This window comes from Alexandromys fortis, unplaced genomic scaffold (genome assembly GCF_014885135.2).
Source record: "Alexandromys fortis isolate MF-2015 unplaced genomic scaffold, M_Fortis_MF-2015_v1.1 scaffold_1, whole genome shotgun sequence".
Taxonomy (NCBI): domain Eukaryota; kingdom Metazoa; phylum Chordata; class Mammalia; order Rodentia; family Cricetidae; genus Alexandromys; species Alexandromys fortis.
In genome coordinates, this window is record NW_026067927.1 from 23,211,333 (window position 1) to 23,235,044 (window position 23,712).

General features: G+C 52.2%; 1 protein-coding gene across 1 annotated transcript in view; it reads left to right on the plus strand.

The window, feature by feature from the left end:
* Nucleotides 1-5,955: 5,955 nt before the first annotated feature.
* The window catches only part of Cmip (c-Maf inducing protein), a 191,282-nt gene continuing 173,525 nt past the window's right edge, over nucleotides 5,956-23,712 (plus strand). Inside the window, exon 1 of the mRNA XM_050143904.1 lies at nucleotides 5,956-6,265. Within this exon, the coding sequence (XP_049999861.1) occupies nucleotides 5,966-6,265 (300 nt within the window). The 5' untranslated portion in view covers nucleotides 5,956-5,965. The remainder of the gene's footprint in view (nucleotides 6,266-23,712) is intronic.

Sequence of the window (23,712 nt, forward strand, 5' to 3'; positions counted from 1 at the left end):
CTTATTTAGCTTCTCTAGGATCACTAATTATAGGCTCAATGTCCTTTGTTTATGGCTAGAAACCAAATATGAGTGAGTACGTCCCATGTAAATCTTAAAAAAAAAAAAAAGACAAAACAACGAAGAGGAATGAGAAACAGGTAGTTCTTACTTACTGAAAATGCCACGAACTTGACCTGGGGTCCCATGGAGTTTCTGTAACCCTGGAGGAAGGTGCTGTGACCACCCCATTCCTACTTTATGCCACTTTATGGTCCATCAACCAAGGACACTCAGAGCAGGATACAGGAAGAGCAAGGATTTGTTTTCCTTTTGGAAGACTTCTCTCTCTCTCTCTCTCTCTCTCTCTCTCTCTCTCTCTCTCTCTCTCTCTCTCTCTTTCTGTCTCTGTCTCTATCTGTTGCCTTGAATTCACAGAGATCCACCTGTTTCTGCCTTCTGAGTGCTGGGATTAAAGATGTGTGCCACCACGACTCAGGGAAGACTCCTTTTGAGGGATGGCCCTTTGGGTCTGGTTTCTCTGCATAACTGTGAACTTGATGGGGGCAGCATGCTGAGTTACCTTTATGACACCTGACAAAGTTCCTGGCACTCAAGTGAGCTGTAAGAAATGAGTGTCTAGGGATAGGCATCCAGCTCAGCCTTCATGAAGTCCCAGGTTTGATTCCCAGCATCATGGGAGCCGGCACGGCGACACACACCTGCAATCCCAGCGCTTGGGAGATGGAGAAAGGACCAGAGTTCAAAACCACCTTCCACTACTCAGTGAGTTTGAAGCCAGGCTAGGATATGAGACCTTGTCTCAAAAAGGAAAACCCAGCTAAAATAGGAATCTAATGAGATGAATGAATGAATGAATGAATGAATGAAAGAGGCCAACCTAACATAGTGACTAGAAGATGGATGGAGCAGTGAGAGACCCGTCTGTCTCATAGATAACTCCTGGACACTGGCCAGGCCCTAAAGAGGCAGCCAGCCATGTGCTAGGCTGACCTCAACTAACTCATGTCACTCTGCGGAAACTTTACAAGCTGGTTGCCAAACAGCTATTTAAAAGGATTTTGTAGGGGACTGGAGGGAGGGATCAGCGGTTAAAACACTTTTCTTCCAGAAGACCTGAGTTTGATTCCCAGCATTCACACGGTGTCTCACAACTGTCTCTAGCTACTGTCTAAAGGGACCACACACCCTCTTCTGGCCGTCATCGGTACTGCATACATGTGGTACACAGACACACATGCCTGAGAAACACCCATGCAAATACTAAAGGGTTACCAAGCTGGATCAGCGCTTGCCGCCGAGCCTGATGACCCGAGTTCATCCCCCAGAGTCCACATAATGAAAGGAGAAAAATGTCTCACACAGATGCCTCTGACCTCTACAGTGCACCATGGCACACACACAGCCACAATACACACATCTCCCCCCACACAAAATACACGTAATAAAAGATTATGTTCTATAAGTCAAGAATGTCATATTCTTTTTATATGTATTCTTATTTTTTAAATGATATGTTTGCATGTATATCTGTGTTGGGGTTAGGTGCATATTGGTACAGGTAACCTCAGAGACCAGAGGCATCAGATATCTTTGAAACTGGAGTTATCAGTGGTTGTGAACCTTCTGATGTGGGTGCTGGGGAAGGAAGTCTCATCCTGAGCGAGAACACTATGTGCTTTTAACTGCCAAGCCATTCCTGCAGCCCCAAATGGCTATCTTCGTTTTGTTTGTTCCTATTAGCTGAGATTCCAGCCCCGTACCATCGTACCTGGCTCTAGGGTGCATCTCTACTGAACTTCCTGTTCAGCAATGAACTCAATAGCTCCTAATGAGTCTCAGCGGGAGTATTTACACCAGGGGAGTTGGCAAGCTGTGAACCAGGGCTTTCTTTTATTTCAGCAAGCTGACTTGTTTTAAGCACGTAGCACTGGGTGCAAAGGCAAGCCTTTCTGGAAGGAACCCTGCTTGCCTGGTCTGCATCTGGATTTGCATGTCATTTCATGAGCTACACAAAGGCCAAGCAGAGATTTGACACCGGACCTGACCCTGAGATTCATCAAAGTCTTCGGCAGAGTGGATGATGCTCACACTTCTGTTCCTTCTCTTATCTGTACAGTTCTCAAATTCAGTGCTGGAAGGGAGACTCTCAGGGTGTCTGTCCCGGCTGAGAGAGTCTGGTCAGCTTGGGCCTATCTTCTTCTGGGCCAAGTCAATGGGTCCATGTCTCCTATTGAGGCCCAAACTTCCTGGGATGAGGCTTTTTTTTTTTTTTTTTAAGATTTATTTATTTATTATGTACACATTGTTCAGCCTCCATGCCTGCAGGCCAGAAGAGGGCACCAGATCTCATTGCAGATGGTTGTGAGCCACCATGTGGTTGCCGGGAATTGAACTCAAGACCTCTGGAAGAGCAGTCAGTGCTCTTAACCTCTGAGCCATCTCTCCAGCCCCTGGGATGAGGCTTTTGATGCCATCTAATGGCTGAACTCAGATTCAATTCTAGGTCAGGAACTTGGGAGAGAGTGAGGCAGGGACTCAACTGTGCCTTTCCTGTCCCAATCTAGCAGTCTGGGGACTCCATCCTTATAGACTGGATACCAAATGCCACCTCATATGGCAATTTCTGAGCCAGCCCCACGTCTGACACTTTCCCCACAGCCAGGGAATAGGTGACCTGGAAACAGCTATTGTCCTTCCATCCTTCCTTCCTTCTCCTCTTCCTTTTTTATTTATTTTTTAAATTACTTTTGAGACAGAGTCTCATGTAAGTCAAGTCATGCTGGAACTCACTATATAGCCAAAGATGACCTTGAAGCCAAGATGGTTTTCCTGCTTCTACCTCCCCGGAGCTAGGATTACAGGCATGGGCTCCCACCTTCAGTTTTTCTGTGATGCTCGAGCCTCTGTTTCACTGATTCCAAACTTAAGCCAAGGGGTCGTATTACCAAAAGATGGCAGTGATAGGTGTGGGGGTCTGACGCCCCAACATAAACTACTTTTCCCTCTCTGGATGGGCGTGGAGGTACAGGAATAATTGAGACACAGTTCACACAGCAATGTCGGAAGGGAGTCTCAGGCTTCCTTCATTCCTGAGGATCACCCACGTTTATTTCCCAAACACCTTTTATCCCCAAAGGTAAACTAAGTTAGAAGTTCATTAACATTCTCTTTTGGGGGGGGGGGGTAGCAGGCAGGACTGCAGTCACTTCTGCAACTCAGACACTAGCTTGGAATTCACGCCTCTTCTCAGGCGATCTACGTCATTACAAAAGAGAAGGAACAGGCTGGAAAGATGGCTCAGAGGTTAAGGGCATTGCCTACTCTTCCAAAGGTCCTGAGTTCAATTCCCAGAAACCACATGGTGGCTCACAACCATCTGTAAAGAGGTCTGGTGCACTCTTCTTGCCTGCAGGCATACACACAGACAGAATATTGTATACATAATAAATAAATAAATATTTTAAAAAAAGAGAGAGAGAAGGAGCTTTTGTTAGGTAGCGACAGCCTGTCCAGAGGTTACCTGATTGCTTTGGATACCAACGATGGCCCAAGAACGTGGTTGTCAAACCATGTAGAAATATGGACCTACAATCCACTCTCTCTTATTAATTTTAATAAAGCCCATGCTTCTGCAACAGGACAGGATGATCGCTCCTGGCTTGGGCAAAGACCTCTTCAATTACCCAAAATTTTCCGTCTTTGGAACAGGCATTCACATATGCGACCTCCTGTCTTAGGCATCTGGGGAGAAGAAGCTTCAAACCCGTCATTGACTGCTGATCTCTGTGAAGAAAAGAGATTAGCGGAGAGAGATACTTTTGGGCCCTGTGTCTCGGGGCCATACCTTCTTGTCAGGATAAATTATAATGCTTTATGAATAATCATGTTTCTAAAGGCTACAGTCTCCTGTTTAAAGGCGAAGAGAATCGCCTGAGTTGAAAATGTTTTTTTTCCTCTAGTTTAGAGCACCTCTTAAATCAAAAATTCTCTAACATATGCATCAACTCCCAACATTTGCAGGGTGTGTCAAACTCTTCTCAGCAGTTGCCAACAACAACAGGTCAAAATCATAATTCTTAGCGTTATTGGTCAATACCAACTTTCCAAATATCTTTGTCAGTACCATAGTTCTTAGCATTGTCGGTCAATATCAACTTTCTAAAATCTCCTTTGGTCAGAACCATGATTTTTTAGCATTATTGGTCAATACCGATTTTTCTCATCATCTTATCTGTAGTTACAAATATCAGGATCAGGTCACTACCTGTAAGAGTACAATCACATTGCTGTTATTAAATACTAGTTTTGGTCTCTGAGCAGCAATGACAGAAGGGGACATGATTTGTTTCCAAGATTTCCCACTGGCTCATTTGATGTGATTCTCCTCTTGGCAGGTGGGGGAACTGAAGACCAGCGCTGTCCAGGCTCAGGGTGCCACGCTGGAGCTGCCTGAGTTGTGGGTGGAACACAGGGAGGCTGGATCACTTTGGGGGAGCTTTGTTCCCTGAGATCCTAGGAGGGGATCCTGTGTTCAGGATGCCGAGGGTTTGTGCTGTCTCCCAGTAAAGACCCCAAAGCAAAGGTTGGGAGGCATCAAAGACTAAAGGAGAGGCCTTCAGTAGGGGCTATTCTCAGGAGAGGGAGGGGATATTTCCTTTTTACAGAAATGTGTTTGTTTTAGACGCACACTACAGATTGGCCTTGAACTCACAGCCAAAGATGACCTTGAGTTTAAATTCTCTAGCCTCCACTTCCCTATTGCTGGGTTTACAGGCCAGTGACAACTTGTGGGTTTCCATAGCACTGGGATTTTACGCATGCTAGGTAAACACTCTATTGACAACTGAGATACACCTCCCAGTCCTACTTAATTTTTTTATTTTTTATTTTTGAGACAGGGCCTGCTGTCTTGACTGACATGGAAATTCACTCTGTAGCTCAAACTGGCTTCAAGCTCACAGCAATCCTCCTGCCTCGGTCTCCTGAGGGGTTGTAATGGTGAGCCATCATGCATAGCTTTGTGTGTGTGTGTGTGTGTGTGTGTGTAACCAATTTCAATTCCAACTGACCATCCTTGGGAAAGCAGCCTGAATTGGGGAGGCGGTGTCAAGGGTGTAGCGGGCAGCACCCTAGCTTTCAGTCCAGCCTTGGACTGGGAAGGGGAAACACCGGTTTGCATCCTCTTGGTCATGGGGCAGACTTTATTTCTCAAGCCCAGCCCAGGATGGTGGGGTGGCTAGGGGCGCAGGGCTCATCTGTGCACCCTCGGGGGCGCGGTCCGCGTGACGTCCCCCTGCACACTGCCCACATTCCGGGGCGCGGCGCGGGGACTGTCGAGGCTCGCCCAACCCTGGCCCCCTCCCCAGAGGCCGCCGCTCCCGTCGGGCGGCGCCCGCCTCCAAGTCCCCGCCCGGGGCCCGGCCCATCCCGGACTCCGCCCGCCCCGGGGAGGCCGAAGCCGCTGTTGCCGCCATTGACGTCAGAGGGCGGGCACATGACCCCGCGGGGACCAATCGCGCGCGCCAGCCTCCCGCAATCTCCCCGGCAGCCGGCGCGGCCCCCGCCCGTAGCACACACTAGCGGACGGACGCGGACACACGCACCGCACAGCGCGCCCGCGCGAGGCCGAGACACGCCCGCGCCCGCCGTTCCCGGCGCCGCCCCCATCCCCCGAGGACCCGATCCTCTCTGCGCCCCATAATCGCCCGCCGTCCGCGCCGCAGTCGCCAACCCGTTCGCGCCGGCATGCGCCCCAGCAGCTAGAAGGAAGCAGCCCAGGAAGCGCCCCGCGCGCACCCGCCCGCCCGCCCCCGCGCGCTCCCGTTCTTCCCCGCGGGGCGCCCCCAGCCCACGCCCCCCCACCTTCCCGGCGGTGGGGGGGTGCGGGCCCTCCGCGGGGGCCCTGCCGGCCCGGCCCCACGCCAGCCGCGATCGCGCGCGCGGCCCCCGCCCCGACGCGGCCATGGATGTGACGAGCAGCTCGGGCGGCGGCGACCCCCGGCAGATTGAGGAGACCAAGCCGCTGCTGGGGAGCGACGTGTCGGGCCCCGAGGGCACCAAGGTGATGGGCGCCGTGCCTTGCCGCCGGGCCCTGCTGCTGTGCAACGGGATGAGGTACAAGCTGCTGCAGGAGGGCGACATTCAGGTCTGTGTCATCCGGCACCCTCGGACCTTTCTCAGCAAGATCCTCACATCCAAATTTCTGAGGCGCTGGGAGCCGCACCACCTAACACTGGCCGACAACAGCTTGGCATCCGCCACGGTGAGTGACCCTGCGTGGCCGTGGAGCTCCCCAAGCCGGGGTCCCCCGGGACCGAGGCGCCCCCGCTGGCTGTCCCCGGGCGCGCGGCCCCCGAGCGCGGAGCTGGGCTGGAACCTCCAGACCTGATCCTCCAAGGCAGGCTGGGGAGCCCTTCTTCGTGTCCTGGACACTTAGCCCACTCGGGCTGAGTGCTTGAGGACTTTTGCCTGAGTGCCTGCGTTTCCGATGGCTGGGACCCCGGGGTGAACCTTAGACTGGGCCCTGAGGGTCGTGGTGTGTTCTTCCTTTTCCCAACCCGTTGCCCGTCTGGATCTGAGCTTACAGGGGAAAACAAAACGCAACCCTCTCCTCCATAAAAACCGTAACCCCCCCCCCCCCCAGCGCCAACAATTTCCAGAAAGCAACTCCTGCGCTTGCTTTAGCCTTCCTTTATTCTTTTTTTTTTTTTTTTTTCTGCCGGGCCTGGCAGGGCAAAACCGGGTGCCTGCTTGTTCTGAAAACCTCCTTCACACGTTGGAGGGGGGAGGGGGTCGAGGTTCAGGACCCACTCAGGCCCTGGGCTAGTCGAGTTCCCTGGGTAGAAGAAGCTAGGCTGCCTAGCCTGCCCTTGCGTTGTCTGTGGAGCGTGTGTAAGCATGTTTTGTGGCTGCGTCCTGTTTTGTTAGTTTTCTGCTGTGTGGCCAGGGCCGGGTCAGCTGGATGGGACGGCGAAAGGAGGTTCTTACTAGTTGCTTTCGGAAATCGAATCTGCAAATGGTGGCCTTCTTCCTCCTGGGGACAGACAGCTGTGGTGGGGTCGAGGAGGGGGAGTGGGGGCGGTGGGCAGGGCCTAAACAGGATGCTTTGTGTTTTCCAACAAGGGCAGTTTCAAATACAGGCTCTGGCTGGGCCTTAGCTTGGCGCTTGGAGACCCATCTTTGTAGGGGCCCCCTTCTTGTCTAGAATGTACTGTCCCCCCCATGGCAGGCTCCGTGGTGTTTATTACTAAACACCATGGGGAAGGGTAGAATCCACCGCCTGCTCACACCTGTGCCAAGAAAGCCCAGCCAGGAAACAGGGTGTTGCTAACATGCGTGCCACAAATGTGTAGCGTGTGTAGACATTTCCTCGGCATCCATGTTCCCTTAGTGGTGTGTCACAGGCAGTGACACATGCTCCTAAGAGTGGGGAGGGGGAGAAAGTTAGCCTAGACACCCTACTCCTCGTGTCTGCTTCCCCTACTCCTGAGAGTGCTGTGGCACATGGGGGCTTTTATTCTGAATTTTGGGTCTGATGTGCCTAAAGTACCTATTTTTTCTATGCTCTGGGCATGTTGGTGCAGTAACTGCAGACTTTGTCCCCAAGAGGATTGAGGGTTGCCGGAGGCGGCCCAGCCTTCTCCCAGATAGGTGTGTGTATGTGTTCTTAAACCTTTCTTGAGTCATAGGCCTCGGCCTTGATTTTCGTTTGATTGGCCAGGACTGAGGCTTTCAGGTTCCAGAGGTGGTTAGTAACCTTCCCTGGACGCTGGAGCCCCCAAGTCTGGCTTTAGCATTATTACCTGGCTGAGTTGGGGTGCGAGGGGGGGCACTTTCTTAGGCTCTGTTCTTTTTCCTGCCGTCCTTCCGAATGCAGAGGAGTTGTCAGGAGAGGACAGTAGTTGAGAGGGACAGTAACCTGCTGTAGGAAGGACAGGACATTTTCCTGGTCCTCCAGGGCAGGATCATGGTGTGGCTAGTTGATCTTCCGGCTTTGGGAGAGGTTAGCTCTAGAGACTAGAGGCTCCCTACTTTCCCTGACTCTTCAAGAGGTCTGTCTGTTTGGGAGAGTCAGGAAGGGATCAGGCTGGAGCCAGGGCCCCCTCATCTACCTTTGGCCAGCTGAGATATGGGGGCTACCTCTGAGGAACACCTGAGTTCTGTGTGTGGCCCTAGGTTATTTGAGGAGCAAGGTAGGTCTTGGCAGAGCCTTGTTTTCTGTTAGAAAATGGGAAAAAGGAACAGAGGAAGAGTCTCACAGCCTGGCATAATCCTGTCCTTTGCTTTCTTCACCTGGCATGAGGGAATTCCTTCAGTGTAGCTTTTGCTTTGTGGGGGCGTCGATGGGGGCCTCCAGTGGAGGCCTCTAGTGGAGGTGTGTGGCTCCCCTACCCCCAGGGCCTGTGTGAAAGAAGGTGTGGCCACCAGGGCTTGGAGCAGTGGCCTCCAGGCCAGGGGTGAGGTTAGGGTTTGCTGCTAGGGACCTTGTTGAGATATCTGCTTGGTGTCCATTCCCTGGGAAGTGGAGGAGCCTCCTTGGGGTTCCCTTAGGCCTGGGCATTATGTAATCTGTCTGCATTTTATAGTGCGGCCCAACCATTCTATTGAGAAATATTTGCTCAAATGAAACAAAGGTGAATTTGAGTGCAGTTTATTTCCAGAAAACCCTTCGTAGCCACTAGCCCAGCCTTGAGTTGCCCATGTAGAAGTGTGTCTCACAGAGGGGTGGAGTGTATTTTGCTCATATGAAGCCCGGTTCAGAACTGTCTGGGGGTTATCCAGTTAATTGTGTGGACTTCAGGAACGGGACCCAGAGTGATCGATCTGGATTTAAACCAGCCAGCGAACTAACTGCCCAAACCATCCACTGAGTCGGCTGTCTACACTGATTCAGTTACCCGCCCGTATTCTGTGGGGTATGAGAGGCTTGGACCCCCAGTGGCAGGCTTCTGGGGTCTCCTAGTCCCTCCTAGCATGGGTCTCCAGCTGGTGACACACTTAGTGTGGAAATCTCTTGGTTCCCTGCGGAGGGAGACCCAAACAGGAATCTGGTGCCACAGGACCTGACACCCCTCCCCTGACCTGGCTGTAAACTTTGTCCTCAGTGGGGTCAGGTCAGAGCTTGCCCTGTGCTGTCTGCTAGGCCAGTTACTGATTAAACCTTTGCAGAAGCAACAGCACGCCTGACATTGGCCAGGTTTGATGTGCCTAGGAGACTTTGGATTCTCTGGAACCAGAATGCTTGTCAACAAAGAGGAAGCTCTCTAGCTTCCGTGGGAGGGGTAATAGGGAGGGGGGCACATCCTGGGAGACAGAAGCCGCACCTTCCTCATTTACACTTCCCCATTTCTGCGATTTTTCTGGACTCGGGGTGGCTGCCCACCCCGTGTTATAGGTTGGACTCTACAGCTAGGCCAGGCCTTTGTAGAAGTGTCCTCGTTGTGGGAGGACAGGAATCCATCTTGCCTTTCTGTTGCTTGGCTAAATTTGATCACCTGCTAGACGTGTTTGTCTTTTGTCTGTAGCCTTTGTTTCCACTGCGCCAAAGAAGTACAAAAAAGCACCTTTCTTTTCTTCTCACCGTCGAAAACAAAACAGAACAAAACAAAAACCAAACCAGTGGAGACCCACGGTTTCAGAACGGTGGGTCTAAGCGGCAGAGTCCTCTTGGTTTGCCGAGCAGGGCTTTGGATGTGAGGGAAGGGGTAGCCTTCTTTATTCTCCGGCCTGGTTTCCTCCAGGGCTGCCGGTTTTTTTTGCATTGTCTCCACTGCTGCTGACTGCAATGTCTCTGGGAATCTGGTTGAGTGAACAGAAGCTGCCTTCGTTTCTGTCTGTGGCTTTCCCCCCTCCTCTGGAGTGTCTGAGCATCCATCCTGGGAACTTGGAATTTGTTTCAGCAAAAATGCTCCTGAGATCTATGGTGTGGTCATTTCCTAGCTAAGTGTCCCCTCCAGGTGTTGGGATCTCTCCCTCGAGAATTAAAGTCTCCAGTCCCGAGGGACCCCATCCGTGTGCACAAATGCTTGAATATTAAGGTTTTTTTTTTCTGTTTTGTCATGTGGGTCCTTGTTCTATGTGCCCTTTCTCCTCCCCTCCTTTTATGATTCTGGCATTTAGTAAGCACTTTTTTTTTATGTCACAAGTAGATTTTGGAGTGCATCAAATTTGTTTCGCCAATCCTTGTTATGTGTTCAGAGATGGGGGCAGGGATGGCGCAGGCAGGAGCAAGCGTGCAGCGTTCTAACAGACTGTAGGAAGTTGGTGCATTTTGAGGAGAGATGCTCTGCCTGGCCACTGGTACCCCCTTCCAGGTAATAGGTGTTTTGCTGGGTGGCGGCGGTGTGCTGCCTACCAGGCCACAAGGAGGAGGGAGCCTTGTGCTAAGAGTCTGGTTTTGGGGACCCAAGGTGGCTTGTGTGTGATCCTGTTTGCTCACTTGGTAGTGGGAAAGGACTACACCCCGGGGCATTTTGTGGGGCGCACAGGATCATCCTAAAGGCAGAGTGCCCCAGGGTACCCCACCACTGGCCACCTCCCCTTCGCCTCACTCCAAGGGGACCAGCCTGGTATTTCATTGGGATAGATATTTGAGATGGACTAGTTACACCTTTGATTAAAGGATTACATGAGACAGAGCAGGGCAGTCTGGCCTTATGTGTCCCCACTGTGGGGCAGAAAAACTTGGGTTTTACTGTAGTCCCGTGGAGCAGGGCTGGAGCCTGAGGTGGCAACTTCCTGACTATGTAACTTTGGGCACCTGGCTTTCCCTGAGGGGCCTTGTTTGTCTCCACTTATTATGGTGATGGTTCAGACGCCGACACTGGCTCTGGTGAACACCTGGTGGCAGGACAGCCAGCACACAGTCAGAAACAGTTTTTATGGTGAGAGTCCCTTGAGTGAAGGATTATGGGTAGCCAGGATGGCTGAGCACTTAAAGATGCTTGCCTGCAAGCCCCACTCCAAGCTCCGAATACAGTCCTTGGGGGACCACATGGTGAAGGGAGAGACTCTCACAAGCTGTCCTGACCTCCACACATGCGAGCACATCCCCCTACTCCCCTATACCAAAAACGAATCCTTCCCCCGCCAGACAGGGTTTCTCTGTGTAGCCTTTGTGGGTTATCCTCAAACTCACAGAGATCCACCTGCCTCTGCCTGTGGAGTACTGGGACTAAAGGCATGTGTTACCACCATCTGACTAAAAAAACATTTTCTTTTAAAGGAAAGATCTTTGCTGTTTAAAAAGAGGGGCAGTCACCTGAGGTACACTTGGGAAAGTTAGGGGTGTGTTCAGAGCCATTGAGTATAAGACTGTAAGATTGTTGCATGCATTTTAGAAGAATTTCTCAAGGGGTACTTAAAAAAAAAAACCAATATAGCTGGGCAGTGGTGGCGCACGCCTTTTATCCCAGCACTCGGGAGGCAGAGCAGACGGATCTCTGTGAGTTCGAGACCAGCCTGGTCTACAGGATAGCTAGGGCTGTTACATAGAGAAACCCTGTCTCGAAAACAAAAAACAAACCAAAACAAAGACCCCCCCCCCCCGTGTGTGTGTGTGTGTGTGTGTGTGTGTGTGTGTGTGAGTGTGAGTGGTTGAATCATTGTGCACTTCGCCAGATGTACCCGAAGTGGAGGGAAAGTCTGCAGCCCTACCACGTACACCTAGAGCCCTCAGTGGTCATCTTTCAAAGCCAATCCTGTAACCTGTTTTCTTGGGTATCCTTGCTGAGTCCTCTGGGTGCGTTGTTACCTGTCACCGGAGGCCGCATTTGGAGCTCACCTCATAGCCACACACGTGTGACTGCTTCTTCATCTCTCTCACAGCTCCGTAGTTCCCCCGTCTTGGTCAGTGTACCTTACGAATGTGGCGGGCCGACCAGTTCCCCTGTGGTTGGACACTGAGCTCCTGTCTCCGTTGTTGGCTGTTACAAAGCACTTCCCGTTTCTTATCATCTGTACCGTGTCAGTTTTAACAGTTTAAACGTTTGCCTGCTTTCTTGGGGGTCGGGGGCATGCCTCAGCCTGGCAGACTGTCACCAGGAAGTGGGTTCCCACAGGGTCTGCCTGCCAGCCCTACCACCAATTGCCAGCCACATTCGCCTCCACTCTCAGGACAGGGGTCTGGGATGCTCCAACCGAGAGCCTCATCTTTTGCCTTCAGACTTCCTGTTTGCTTCAGGATGGAAGCCAGGTGGCTAAACCCCATCATAGGGAAAGGCGGAGTGAGAATTTCTCTTCCTCTCTCCAGTGTCCCCAGGGAGTAGAGGGGCCGGCATACTTTTGAAAAGGACACTTTACCCCTTGCCAGCGGTGCCGTAACCAGAGGTGCCGAAGGGCAGAGGTGTCTGCTGTATATTATGTATGATACATTCTATAGATCATCTCCAGACTGAGGGAGGTGGCAAAGTGGCAAAGCAGACATTTCTGGGGTTGAAATGGTTCCTGTCTTAAGGATCCACCTCCTCACCTCTGCCGTGGGGGAAGTGCGGTGTACGGTGAGGAAACGAGGAGGAGATACTGTCATCTCCCTGGTGTGTGACACAGACTTGACATCAGACAGGTGATCTGGAATCCTGCCTCGGCAGCTTCCCAGATGACTCGCCCTCGCCGTAGAGGGAGGATTGTGAGGACTTCCTTCTTGATGTCAGGGGTTACGGGAGGCAGGTATTCACTTAACAGAGAAATCCCACTCTTCCGGGTATTTGGAAGACAGTAACCAGCAGCAGGCTAGTGAGGCCGGTTAGCAGGTGGCTTAGGTATGGAGTCTGCATGGCAGGGAAGGTGTGGCATTCTGTCTCCGGGAGGGACAAATGCGAAGGCCCTGAGGCCAGAGGGAATTTAGAAGTCACCTGGCTGCCACCTAAGAAACGCTCAGTGTTCACTTTCCTCTCCCTTCCTCTCCCTTCCTCTCCAGGGCACCGGTTTATTTATTTATTGCTTATTTTTTTAAAACCCTGTAATCTTAGCACTCAGGAGGTTGAGGCAGGAGGATTGACACTTTCTTTCTCTCGCTCTCTCTCTCTTTCTTTCTTTCCTTTTTTTTTTTTTTTTGAGACAGGGTTTCTCTGTAGCTTTGGAGCCTGTCCTGGAACTAGCTCTTGTAGACCAGGCTGGCCTCGAACTCACAGAGATCCGCCTGCCTCTCCCTCCCGAGTGCTGGGATTAAAGGCATGCGCCACCACCGCTCGGCTGACGTTGGTTTTGAAGCTAGCCTGGGCTATATAGTGAGACACTGTCTCAAAAAAAAAATTTTTTTTTCAGCAAGCATCTAGAGTGTTCTAAATGTTAGGCGTGCAGGCCCAGGAGACTCCATTCTCGTCCCTCCTTTCCTTCCCTCCCCTCCACCTCTCTCTTTTTCTTTCCTTTTGTAAACCAGCTTCTTCCTAATGGAGAGTGAAGGAAAGCTTTGTTGTAACACTCTAAGAGGGTCTTAAATTACCCAGCCTGGCAGAATGTTTCTAAAGCCAACTCCCTTGGTGAATAACCAGGTTCCAAGGATCCCAGGTTTTCAAATCATTTTAGTCACCACCGGCTTTGCAGGTGGGAATGGGCTCACGGGAAGCGTGGTGGCCCTAAGACCCTTGCGGTGACTCAGCCGTGGGGGTGCCCCACAGTTGCCTCCCATCCTGGCCTTTGGCCCGGTTGTTCTCTCTGGCTGTTATCAGCAGTGAGAATTAGGTTGTGGACCTAGGCAGGTGAGCTGGCTCCTCCAGTCTGCAGATGGGCGGGCCTGTAGGAATCAGTCTGGGAAGCAGGTGCTGGCTGGGGCTGGGCACACTGGGTCCAGCTCAGGAGAGGTCACCTGTGGGGAATAAACACCTGGACTTCTGTTGGCTTTCCTGCGTATCCTGAGGTGGTCCTGGACTCTTGAGATATCAAGAATAGTTAAAGATAGCAGGCCTGGCTTCTGTGCTTCCCACTCTGGCTCCCTGACCAGGTTGGGTGAATAAGTTTGTTCCAGGCCCAGCCATAGGATGTGTCAGTCAGGGCAGACTAGCTGTGTAACAAACAGCCCCTGCTGGCTTCAGGCAGTGGTTTCCTCTTGCTCATCACAGTCCCATGGGACTCTTTGGTGGCACCGTCTCATTTATTTCTTGGGTACCTGGCCTCCTTGGTCCTTTGTTCCAGCTTGGGTCTCTTTTAGGTCCTCTGTGGGAATGGTGAGGAAGGAAGGCCAGGACCACACCTGAACCCAGGTGACCAGGAGATGTGCTTTGGGAGGTGTGCCTTGGTCCTGCCGTGGTGGAGTACATCTGTAGTCTCAGTGCTTGGGAATCTGAGGCAGGAGGATCACTAGTTTGAGGCCAGCCTAGGCTACATAGGAAGTTTTAGGCTAGCCTGAGCTACGGAGAGATCCTGTCTCAAACAAACAAGTGAAAAACAAGCAAGCAAAACACGCACGCACTTACTACCCTCGCCTGGTTGTCAGAGTGATCCTCTGGAGGTGGTTATTACAAACCAGGAGGACGAAGGCTCAAGAGGCAGACTCAAGTGTGAGTCTGTGTGAACTGACTGCCAGGCACCATGTGGTCAGTGTGAGTACGTGTGCTGTGCCCACAGTGGGTACCTGAGACATGCAGAGAGTGATGTGCTCACAGAGCGGAAGTCCCCCAGGTACTGTGCTGACAGGGAGCACTCCGGAGAAGGCCGCCATGGTCTTCTCTCCGAAAGGGCTAAACGCGCCTGGGTGTACAGTGCAGGCTAGAGGTGTACAAGGCCTCGGAGGTTTGTGCCTCTTCTTGTTAGGAAGACCCTTTGTTTATTTAATTAAATCTTTTTTTTTCTCTTTAAGCATTTTATTGATAATGATTATTGTGGCTGCCTGTGCATGTGTGCGTATGTGAATATGGGTACACACGGTGCCATGGCACGTGTGTGGTCAGGGGCACCACTTTTTTGGGATTCGGCTTGCTTCTTCACCTTGTTCCTGAGGCAGGATCTCTACGCTCCTGGTCGCTGGCCTGCAAGCTTCCAGGAGTTTCTCCTGTCCCCCATTTGAGTGTTGTGGTTACAGATGCCCACTGTCTCATCCAGAGTTTTTTTTAATGTGGCTTCAGGGGATCAAACTCAGGTTGCCAGGCTTCCGAGGCTAGCACTGTCCCCCCCACCTTGCTGCCTCCCAGCCCTTGGGAGGTCTGTGTGGTGGGATTGGAAGAGGGAGGCTCCTGGGTGAGAGTGGAATGAAGGACGGGTGAGCCAAGGGCAAAGGTTAGAGGGGCAGTGGCATATTGTAGGAGTCCGTGTGGTTGTGGGTAGCACTGCAGCATCCTGAGTGCCCGTGAGAGAGATGGAGAGATGGATGCCGTGCAGTCTGGGCCAAGTCTGCCAAGGCAGGTAGCTGGTGCGAGTGTTGGAGCCGGGAAGCCCTGGTGGTGGCTTTACAGGGCATGTAGGGTTTCGAGTGTGAGGACTCCAGGCCGTGCCTGAGTCACCAGGCTGAGGGAATTAGTTACAGTAGTGACCAGGCAGAGACCGCTCTCCATGGGCAGTCGTTAATGACTCCTGCAAGTCTTGTCTTCTAGTTACCCTCCCTGTTTTACAGCTGGGGAGACTGAGGCAGCGCCTCCCAGCCGACTTCCTCCTTATGGATAGATGAACGGATGGATCGGTGGATGGGTGGATGAATGCATGCAGCTGTTTACTCCCTAGCAGGGAGCCCTCTCCTGTTGAAAGGGGATGGCCATGCAACCGAATAAGGTGTTTGTGCCTCCAGCTCTCCTTGCATTGCCGCCCTGTGTCTCTTCTCGCGCCACTGGGGCAGCAGCTGGGCAGGCTTGGAGAGTTCTCACCACAGGGTGAGGCACCCTGTAGCTCCCAAGCACCCCTTCCAGTCCCCCTCTGAGGCCTGGGAGGACGTGGGGTCCAGGCCAGCCCTGTTGGGCTGTATTCAAAACCAGAGGATGGGTGGGCACTTTACAGGGGACCAAGGGCGTGTCTGCTCTGTATCTGCAGTGAAGGAAGTTCAAGGGGTGGCTGGCGGTGGGGGCGGGGGTGGCCTGTTGCAAAGGGGAACAAGGACTTGTTTTGCTCTGGGTGGTTCTGGGGTCATCAGGGTTCACCCAGTCTGCACCCCAGGCTCTCTTCAGGGCCAGGCAAATGATAACCGGCTGCTGGGCCGCAGGAGCCAGTCAGCCGGGCAGATCCCAGAGCCCAGGAGCACACCCAAGATGGCAGATCCAGGTGGTAGTGGTACTTCTTCTTTAGTGAAGCTGGGTGTGTTGGTCCTTCCTAGTTGAACACTTAATTTTGCATCGGCACCTTAAGGCAGTAGGGGAAACTTCCGTGAGTGTCTCAGGCACTGTGCTCACAGAGTGAGTGTCTCTGGAGAGATTAAGTTTATAATCAGGCGGCAGGGCTTCAAAACCAGTGGCCTCCAAATGCTACCATGACTCCATCGGAGCCTGACAGCGAGGGTCGAGTCACCGACAAGCTACCAATAACAGCGGCTTCTCTTACACCCTGCTTACCTTGTGGCTCTTCGCTCCAAGCCCTTCCAATAAAAGAGCTCCCTAATCTTTGTGACCCCTGTGATAATGTTGCCTGTTTTATAGCTGACCATCTCGGGAGCATCACTGTGTGTGGTTGGTGAGCAAGACTCTAGAGTAGCGGTTCTCAACCTGCGAGTCCTCTTTGGGGGTTGCAAATCAGATGGCCCGCATTCCAGACGTTTACATTACGATTCAAAGCAGTCGAGAAATTACAGTTATGAAGTAGCAACGGAATAATTTTATGGTTGGAGTTCACCACAACACAAGGTACAGTATTAAAGGGTCGCAGCGTTAGGAAAGTTGAGAACCACTACTGTAGAGTTTAAGATCGGAGTGACAAGTGGATCTTGGCCTTCACATTGCCAAGAGGATTATGTGGGCAGACCAAGGGGCTTCACCAGAATGGAGCTGGGTACTGGAGACCCCAGAGACGGCGTCTGTCACCCAGACATCTTTCTGCGGACCTGTCTGAGTAGACTCATGCAGGAAACTTGCCTCTTAGCTGCCCCTTGTTCTTAGGACAGCCATTCAGCCTCGCAGAGCCTCAGTTGGTCACCTGAGTTGGCCTTAAGGGTTGCCCCCTTCCAGCTGACCCAGATGTATTAGCCACTACCAGCATGAAGTCCAGTGCCCATGGAGTGGTACCCAGCCCACCTGCCTGCTACCTTTACCCTCAGCTTCCCATGAGCTCTGGCACTTCTCACTGCTGAGAACTTCTGCCAGTCACTTGGATCTGATAGCCTTTAATGGTCACCTTGCCTGCTTGTAGTAGGGCTTGCTTCCTTGTCTGTGAGCCTCACCTTGTGGGTGATCTGGGGAGCCCTCTCTTGATCCCCCTCTTTACCAGTTGCTCACTTTCCTGCTTAGGATAACAACACATAGTTGAGGACAGTCTTATAAAGTAAAGGAAGAAAATCCCTATGCTGAACCCTGCCGCCCTGCAGGGAGCCATGACTTCATGTTGGAGGCACCACCTCTGCTCTGTGTAGCAAGGAATCACATTTTCTCCTTTCCACATGAGTTCACACGACTGGCAACGACACAGAGCACAGCGTTGGCCTCCATGTATCTTGGTGTCTTGTCTCTAAGCCCCTTGAGTGTTTGCTATGTGCTAAGCAGTGGTCACACGCCAACTCAAGGGGTCTCATTTGACCACTCGGTCATGGGACACAGTCAGTTGTGGTATAAGACCCATCCTGTGTACTCTACTGTGTTGAGCAGCCTCTCTGGCCTTGACCTACTAGCGGTCACCAGGCTGCTCACACTAGGAGTTGCCTCATGTTCCCTTCCCTGCGGAGCATAGCACCCATGATTGATTGAGAACCATTTAGATTCCTCACAAATCACCCCCACCCCCACCCAGGAATTCCCGTATTCTGGAGAAGCAGCTGTCCATGGCAGGGCTGGGCCTTCTTACCCTCACCATCGTCGCCTTGTTTCTTCAGTACTGTCTCCAAGGAGTCACGGGAACTGTGGGTGCACGAGAGACCACACTCTTTCCCATGGAGTATGGCGCCAAGAGCCTTGGAGGGAATCCAGGCTGGCCAGAGTGTTAGCAAGCAACCCCACCTTTGATTCTTCCCAGGGACCTGCTGTTGTCCCTGCCTTGGCTCATGACTCAGGACTTTTTAGAGCTGGGTGGTTGAGAAAGAGAGTTGCATCCTTGCTAATAAAAAGATGATCAAGAAGAGTGAGCATTAGAGGGGCTGGAGAGATGGGTCAAGGGTTAGGGTCACTCGCTGCTCTTCCAGAAGACCTGGGTTTGATTCTGGACATCATCTACACAGTGGTTCACAACTGTCTGTAACTCCAGTTGTGGGGAATCTGGCACTCTCTTTTGGGCTCCATAGGCATCAGGCACACATGTGATGCACAGACATATATGTAGGCAAAACACCCATAGACATAAAAAAAAAGGCATTAGAAAGTTTAGTCTTGATCTGCTTTTTGCATTCTGAATCAAAGTGTGTGTGTGTGTGTGTGTGTGTGTGTGTGTGTGTGTACTGCTTGTGTGTAACAGTGGGAGCTGGTGGGAGTAAGGGAGTAGGAAAGAGAGGGAGAAGCTGTTTAGGGCAGGTGTCCTGGCTTCTCTGCTCTTCTCACTCTGTAGACCAGGCTGGCCTTGAACTCAGAGATCCGCCTGCCTCCTCCTCAAGTGCTAGGATTAAAGGCTAGTGCCACCACTGCCAGCAGCCTCTGTTCTTCTAACAAGACCTTAAGGTGGAGTCTGTAGTAGTAGTGTAGGCTACTCATTCTAGCTGCTTCAGAGGCTGAGTCAGGAGAGTGGAAACATGAAGGCTAGCCTTGTTGGCTTAGTGAGACCCTGTCTTCAGAAGACCAAAATAAAAAGGCTGCCGCTCTAGCGTAGTTGGTGGAAGACTTGCTACCCATGCACGAGGCCCTGGCTGGGCTCATCCCCTGCATCATGTAAAAATCAATTCCGTGATGTATATTTTATAATCCCAGAACTTGGGAGGCAGAGGTATGAGGATCAGGAGTTAAGGTCATTGATTCTCTGCTACGTAGTGAGTTGGAGGTCAACCCTGGCTATAGGAGATCTCGTTTCAACAAAAACGAAACAAACCAAGTAGGGGTCAGGGAGGCTCAGTGGTAGAACACTTGCCTGCCGTGTTCGAGGCCCTGGGTTGTATCCCCAGTACTGTTTGATCTAAGCCCCACCGGGGTGGCAGAGAGTCCTGTGTCTCTGAAGGGTAATTGAACCACATGGAGAAAAGACAGCAAAGGGAAGATTGGGGATTGTGGGTGCATCCTGCCAGCAGGCTTCATACAGGGTGGGGTGTCTTAGTCTCGGGAGCCATGCAGGTATCTTCCGGCTTAGTCCTCTGGGCTGTAGCTACTCTCAGGAGCCCCACCACTGGAGTACTTCAGCCCCTGCTTATTGCTCCTGGGTAGGACCCTTCCTGCCTAGCCAGAGAGAGCAGGCTTGCATGAAGATGTCTCTGCACCTCTGTCCTTTGGACATGGCATGGCCCTTCCCATCTTATCAGGGAAGGTGTGGTTACCTGAGGGAGACTCCCGGAAGATCTGAATATTGGCATTTCCTTATGGAAGAGTAGGGTGATTCACCGACCCCCATCATTCCCTCCTGTGCCCTGACTACCAGGGTCTCTGGAGGTGCTGGAATGTCAGACATGTGGGACTCCATCCACACAGCCTTGGGGAAGTTACCCACACTGCAGTGGGACTTTTTGGTTGATGCGGCTGTTTCGGGGTCACCTCTGTCACCTTTAATGAAGAACAAGAAACTCATTGCCTCACCAAGCTGGACTTGGGATTTGTTACTCTGGTCTCTCTATTGGTACCCTACCTGGCACCTCTTCTAGGTGTGTGACCCGGGAGCCCAGAATGCCCTGTGAAGCATTGGATACCTTGCCCAGTCTAGCCAGGGCCGCCCCTGAAAGGCCAGCTTCTCAATGAGGTGGGGGGAGGTCACAAGCGCTGTTATCTTCGATTCCTACTGTTTGCATTAGCGCAACTCACTGTGGAGGACCTAGCTCTGCTGATTCCCCCACCTCCGCTGCTAGGGGAAGGTGGAGCCACCACCCAGGGTTCAGAGAGTAACACCCCCCCCCCATGGTCAATGCTGCCTGAGGGTGTACCATTGTCACTCACGTCCACCAGTGCTGTGGTGACTCCCTTCTGACGCACCAGAACCACACACCGTTCTGTGGGTTGGTGAACTTGAAGGCAGTTTTGCGGTCCTCTCATCCGTGGGTGCCAGGGTCAGCCCAGGCCTTGTTTGGGCTCAGGTTGCGAAGAGATGGAAAGAAAAATTCCAAGCCAGCGGTGCTGGTGCACGCCTTTAATCCCGGCACTTGGGAGGCAGAGGAAGGTGTTTTCTTGGAGGGTCCTGCCCTGTCTGGTGGCCTGGGGGGAGCAAAAGACTCCTGTGGGTCCTCCATGCTGGGCCCTCGTTCCAGGTTTGATCCCTACCACCAAGTCTCTGGCTTGAACAGTGTGGAGTCCAGAGTAGTAAGACATCTCCATGGGTTGTACCATTAGCTTTCAGCAGCAGTATTGGCAAATAAGATTTTGATCTCAGAAAATACGATTTCCAAACAGAATTGAAAGTTGTTTTTATTTTCTAAACGGTATTGCTTGTGACACGTGTGTTGCCTCAGTCAGAACCTATGAGCGAGAGAAAGCTGCTCGCCTTCCCTTCATGCACCTGGGTCTGCCTGATGGGCTGACCACCCCTGCAGGGCAGGCGCTCTGCTCTGGATGCCCTAACCAGGGGCTGCTGTGTCCACACCACCTGCTTCCAACAGGGGCCACTGGGAAGCTGCTGCTCTGTTTTCCCTTCCTGTGCGTGTGCGTGCGTGCATGCATGTGTGCGTGCGTGCGAGCGTGCGTGTATGCATGCGTGTGTGTGTGTGCATGTGTGTGTGCGTGCGAGCGTGCAAGCTCACTGGGTCACCTTAGCCTTGCTCAGTGTTGGGTCACGGCCAGGTGCAGAGGGCTGTTTCCTTAACCTGTCAACCCTGTAACCCAAGCTCAGTGGCCTTGGTGGAGTCCTAGAACTCTTGAGTCTAGCACAGCACTTGAATTCGGTGGCCTTTTCCTTTGGGGAGGGACGATCCTCCTCTTCCTGTTGGATGCATGATGGGGATTGAGGAGTCTCCTCACAGGTGAGACCCTGGCCGTCCTGAGGGAACTCAGATTCCTGTCCCCACTTTCCCTCGCCTGTCCGTGATAGCACATCCTCCATTCTCCCTGTATTTCCTCCCAGGAGCCGCTTCGAGGTCCTCCATGATCAGCTCCTAGATCCTGGGACCACCCTGGATTTTCCTACTGGGTGTCTTGTGTCATTGACAGACAGGGAGGACTGGTCTCCCTAGGCAGAAACCGTCTCTGCTTTAGGCCTCTAGTCCCCCCCACCCCCATTCATGTCTCTTGTGCTTTGTTTAAACGTCTTCAAATTCACACCATTTGATGTCTACCCTCTGTCTCCTCCCAGGAACTTGTAGAACACTGAAGTTGTTTCGGGTCCCTTCTTGATAGGGTGGTGGTCGCTGAACAGGCACAGTGCTGAGTGTGTCCTGGGCTCACAGAACATTTACCCCTCCAAAGAAAGATGATAGTGTTGATGCCAGTGCTGGGAACAGTAGCCCTTGTTTGGTGAGGCCATCCATGTTCTCTTGCATTGATGACTGATCCTCCCAGGCTGTGGGAAGCAGAGATTCAGGTTGGGGACGATGTCTGCCCATGGTTAACTCAGAAGGTCTTTCCGGATAGCGCTGTGCGCTTACAGGTGAGGTGCCCGATAGCCGAGACCACACTGGGCAAACCCTACACACTTGCCACTTCTGGTTGTCTTGCTGGGTACCAGGACAACCGATGCGTCTTCCGCTTCCTGATCTTAGGTCCTGAGCTTAGGTTCTGCTGGAATGGGCGGACATCCTGTGTTGGAAAATGTTCGCCTGTTTTCTGTTCTTTCCCCCCCTCCCCCCACCTTTTTATTTAGCTGATTCGAATCAGAGCTGGTCAGAGCTGGAAGAGAACCTGCAGGTCACCCAGCTCCGGAGTGACACACATATGACACAGGCTGCTACTTGTCCCTCGGCCTGCAGTAGACATTACTAATCAATTCCTGTGTGTCCGGTCTTCCCAGTGAGCCCCGACACAGCTGCTGTTAATCAGTATCGGACTCAGTGCTCAGCTTCTCACAGTGTGGACGAAGAACCCACTGCCCAGAATAGCGAAATGACCCCAGGGCTGCACAGACTTCTTCCTGCCAGGGTGATGGTTGCTAAGAGATGACTGCAAGTTTGATGTCATGGGGCTGGAGAGGTCGCTTTAGTTGGCAAGGCACTTGTTGTGCATGCTTGAGGACCTGAGTTCGAGCCCCAGCACCCCTGTAAAAATCTGGGCACAGCAGCTCGCACCTGTCATCCCAGCACTGGGAAGGAGACAGGAGGATCCTTGAGGCTCACTCGGCCAGCCACACTAGCAGAATTAGTTTAATGAAAGACCTTACCTCCAAAAATAAGGTGGAAAAAGGATTGAAGAATGTATCAGGCATTGACTTCTGACCTCCTCAGGCATATAGATACACATGCACACATGCACTTGTATGCATGCACACTCATACATATGCACATATCTGAATATCTGTATACACACAAATGCTTTTTTTCTGAGACAGGGTTTCTCCTGGAACTAGCTGTGTAGACCAGGCTAGTCTTGAATTCACAGAGATCTGCCTGTCTCTGCCTCCCGAGTGCTGGGATTAAAGGCATGCGCCACCACCACCTAACCACACAAATGCCCTTAAAGCTGATGTCTAAGAGAGAGTGGTAGAGGTCAGGATCCAGGCTTGCACAGCAATACTGCACAGATCAGGGTTCAAATCCTAGTTATATTATTTCCTGGTTATAACTAGGATCAGATGGCATGACTTCCCTGAGGCCTCTCTGCCCAACTGGGAATGATCATCCCCCATTGCCAGGTTTGTGAGGGATAAATGAGGCTCATCAGATAATTTCCTGCCGGGTACCACATAGGCCCTCAAACAAAGCAGTGGATGAAGACGAGGCTGGTACAGACTCCCACCCCTGTGCCTTCCTGGATACCAGGAAGCTGACTGTCCTTTAGCATCTTCTGTCCTGACCCACCCGCTTAGGGTTTGTGTCCCCGCCCCCAGCTCACCTTTCACGTGACTGGCAGCGGAAAATGGCGTGGCATGATTCTTCATTCCCGTCCTCATTCCTGTCCTCATTCCTTCTTCCTCGAGGGCCCACGGGCCGGGAATCTGTTTCAGTCACAGCCTATGGCAGGGGCACAGCCTGCCCGACTGGAAGGGGTTCTGGGATGTTCCGAGTGTGTAGATCTCTGAATTCGCAGACTGGCCCAATGGTGAGATGACAGGCATGCAGATGAGGCAACGCCTGCGTTTCCCTAGTGTGTGTAATTTAGACAGCGTTGCTTCAGGCAACAACTGTGAATGGAGAAAACATGTAAACGACAGGGCATTTCATTAAGAGCGAAAGCTCAAGGCTTCCCTTTGGAGTTCTGCAGCCCAGGGAAGCCACGATTTATCTGTGCAGCTTTCTGGGCATGCAGAGCCCTGTTTAGTCTTCTGGGCTGTGGCGAAATATTTCTTCTTTTATCCGAGTCTGGAGTTTCAAGGTTGGCGCTCCTTACCCCTTAAGGTATCTTGGCCCTGTCTGATAAGCAGAGAACATCAAGGAAGATGCCT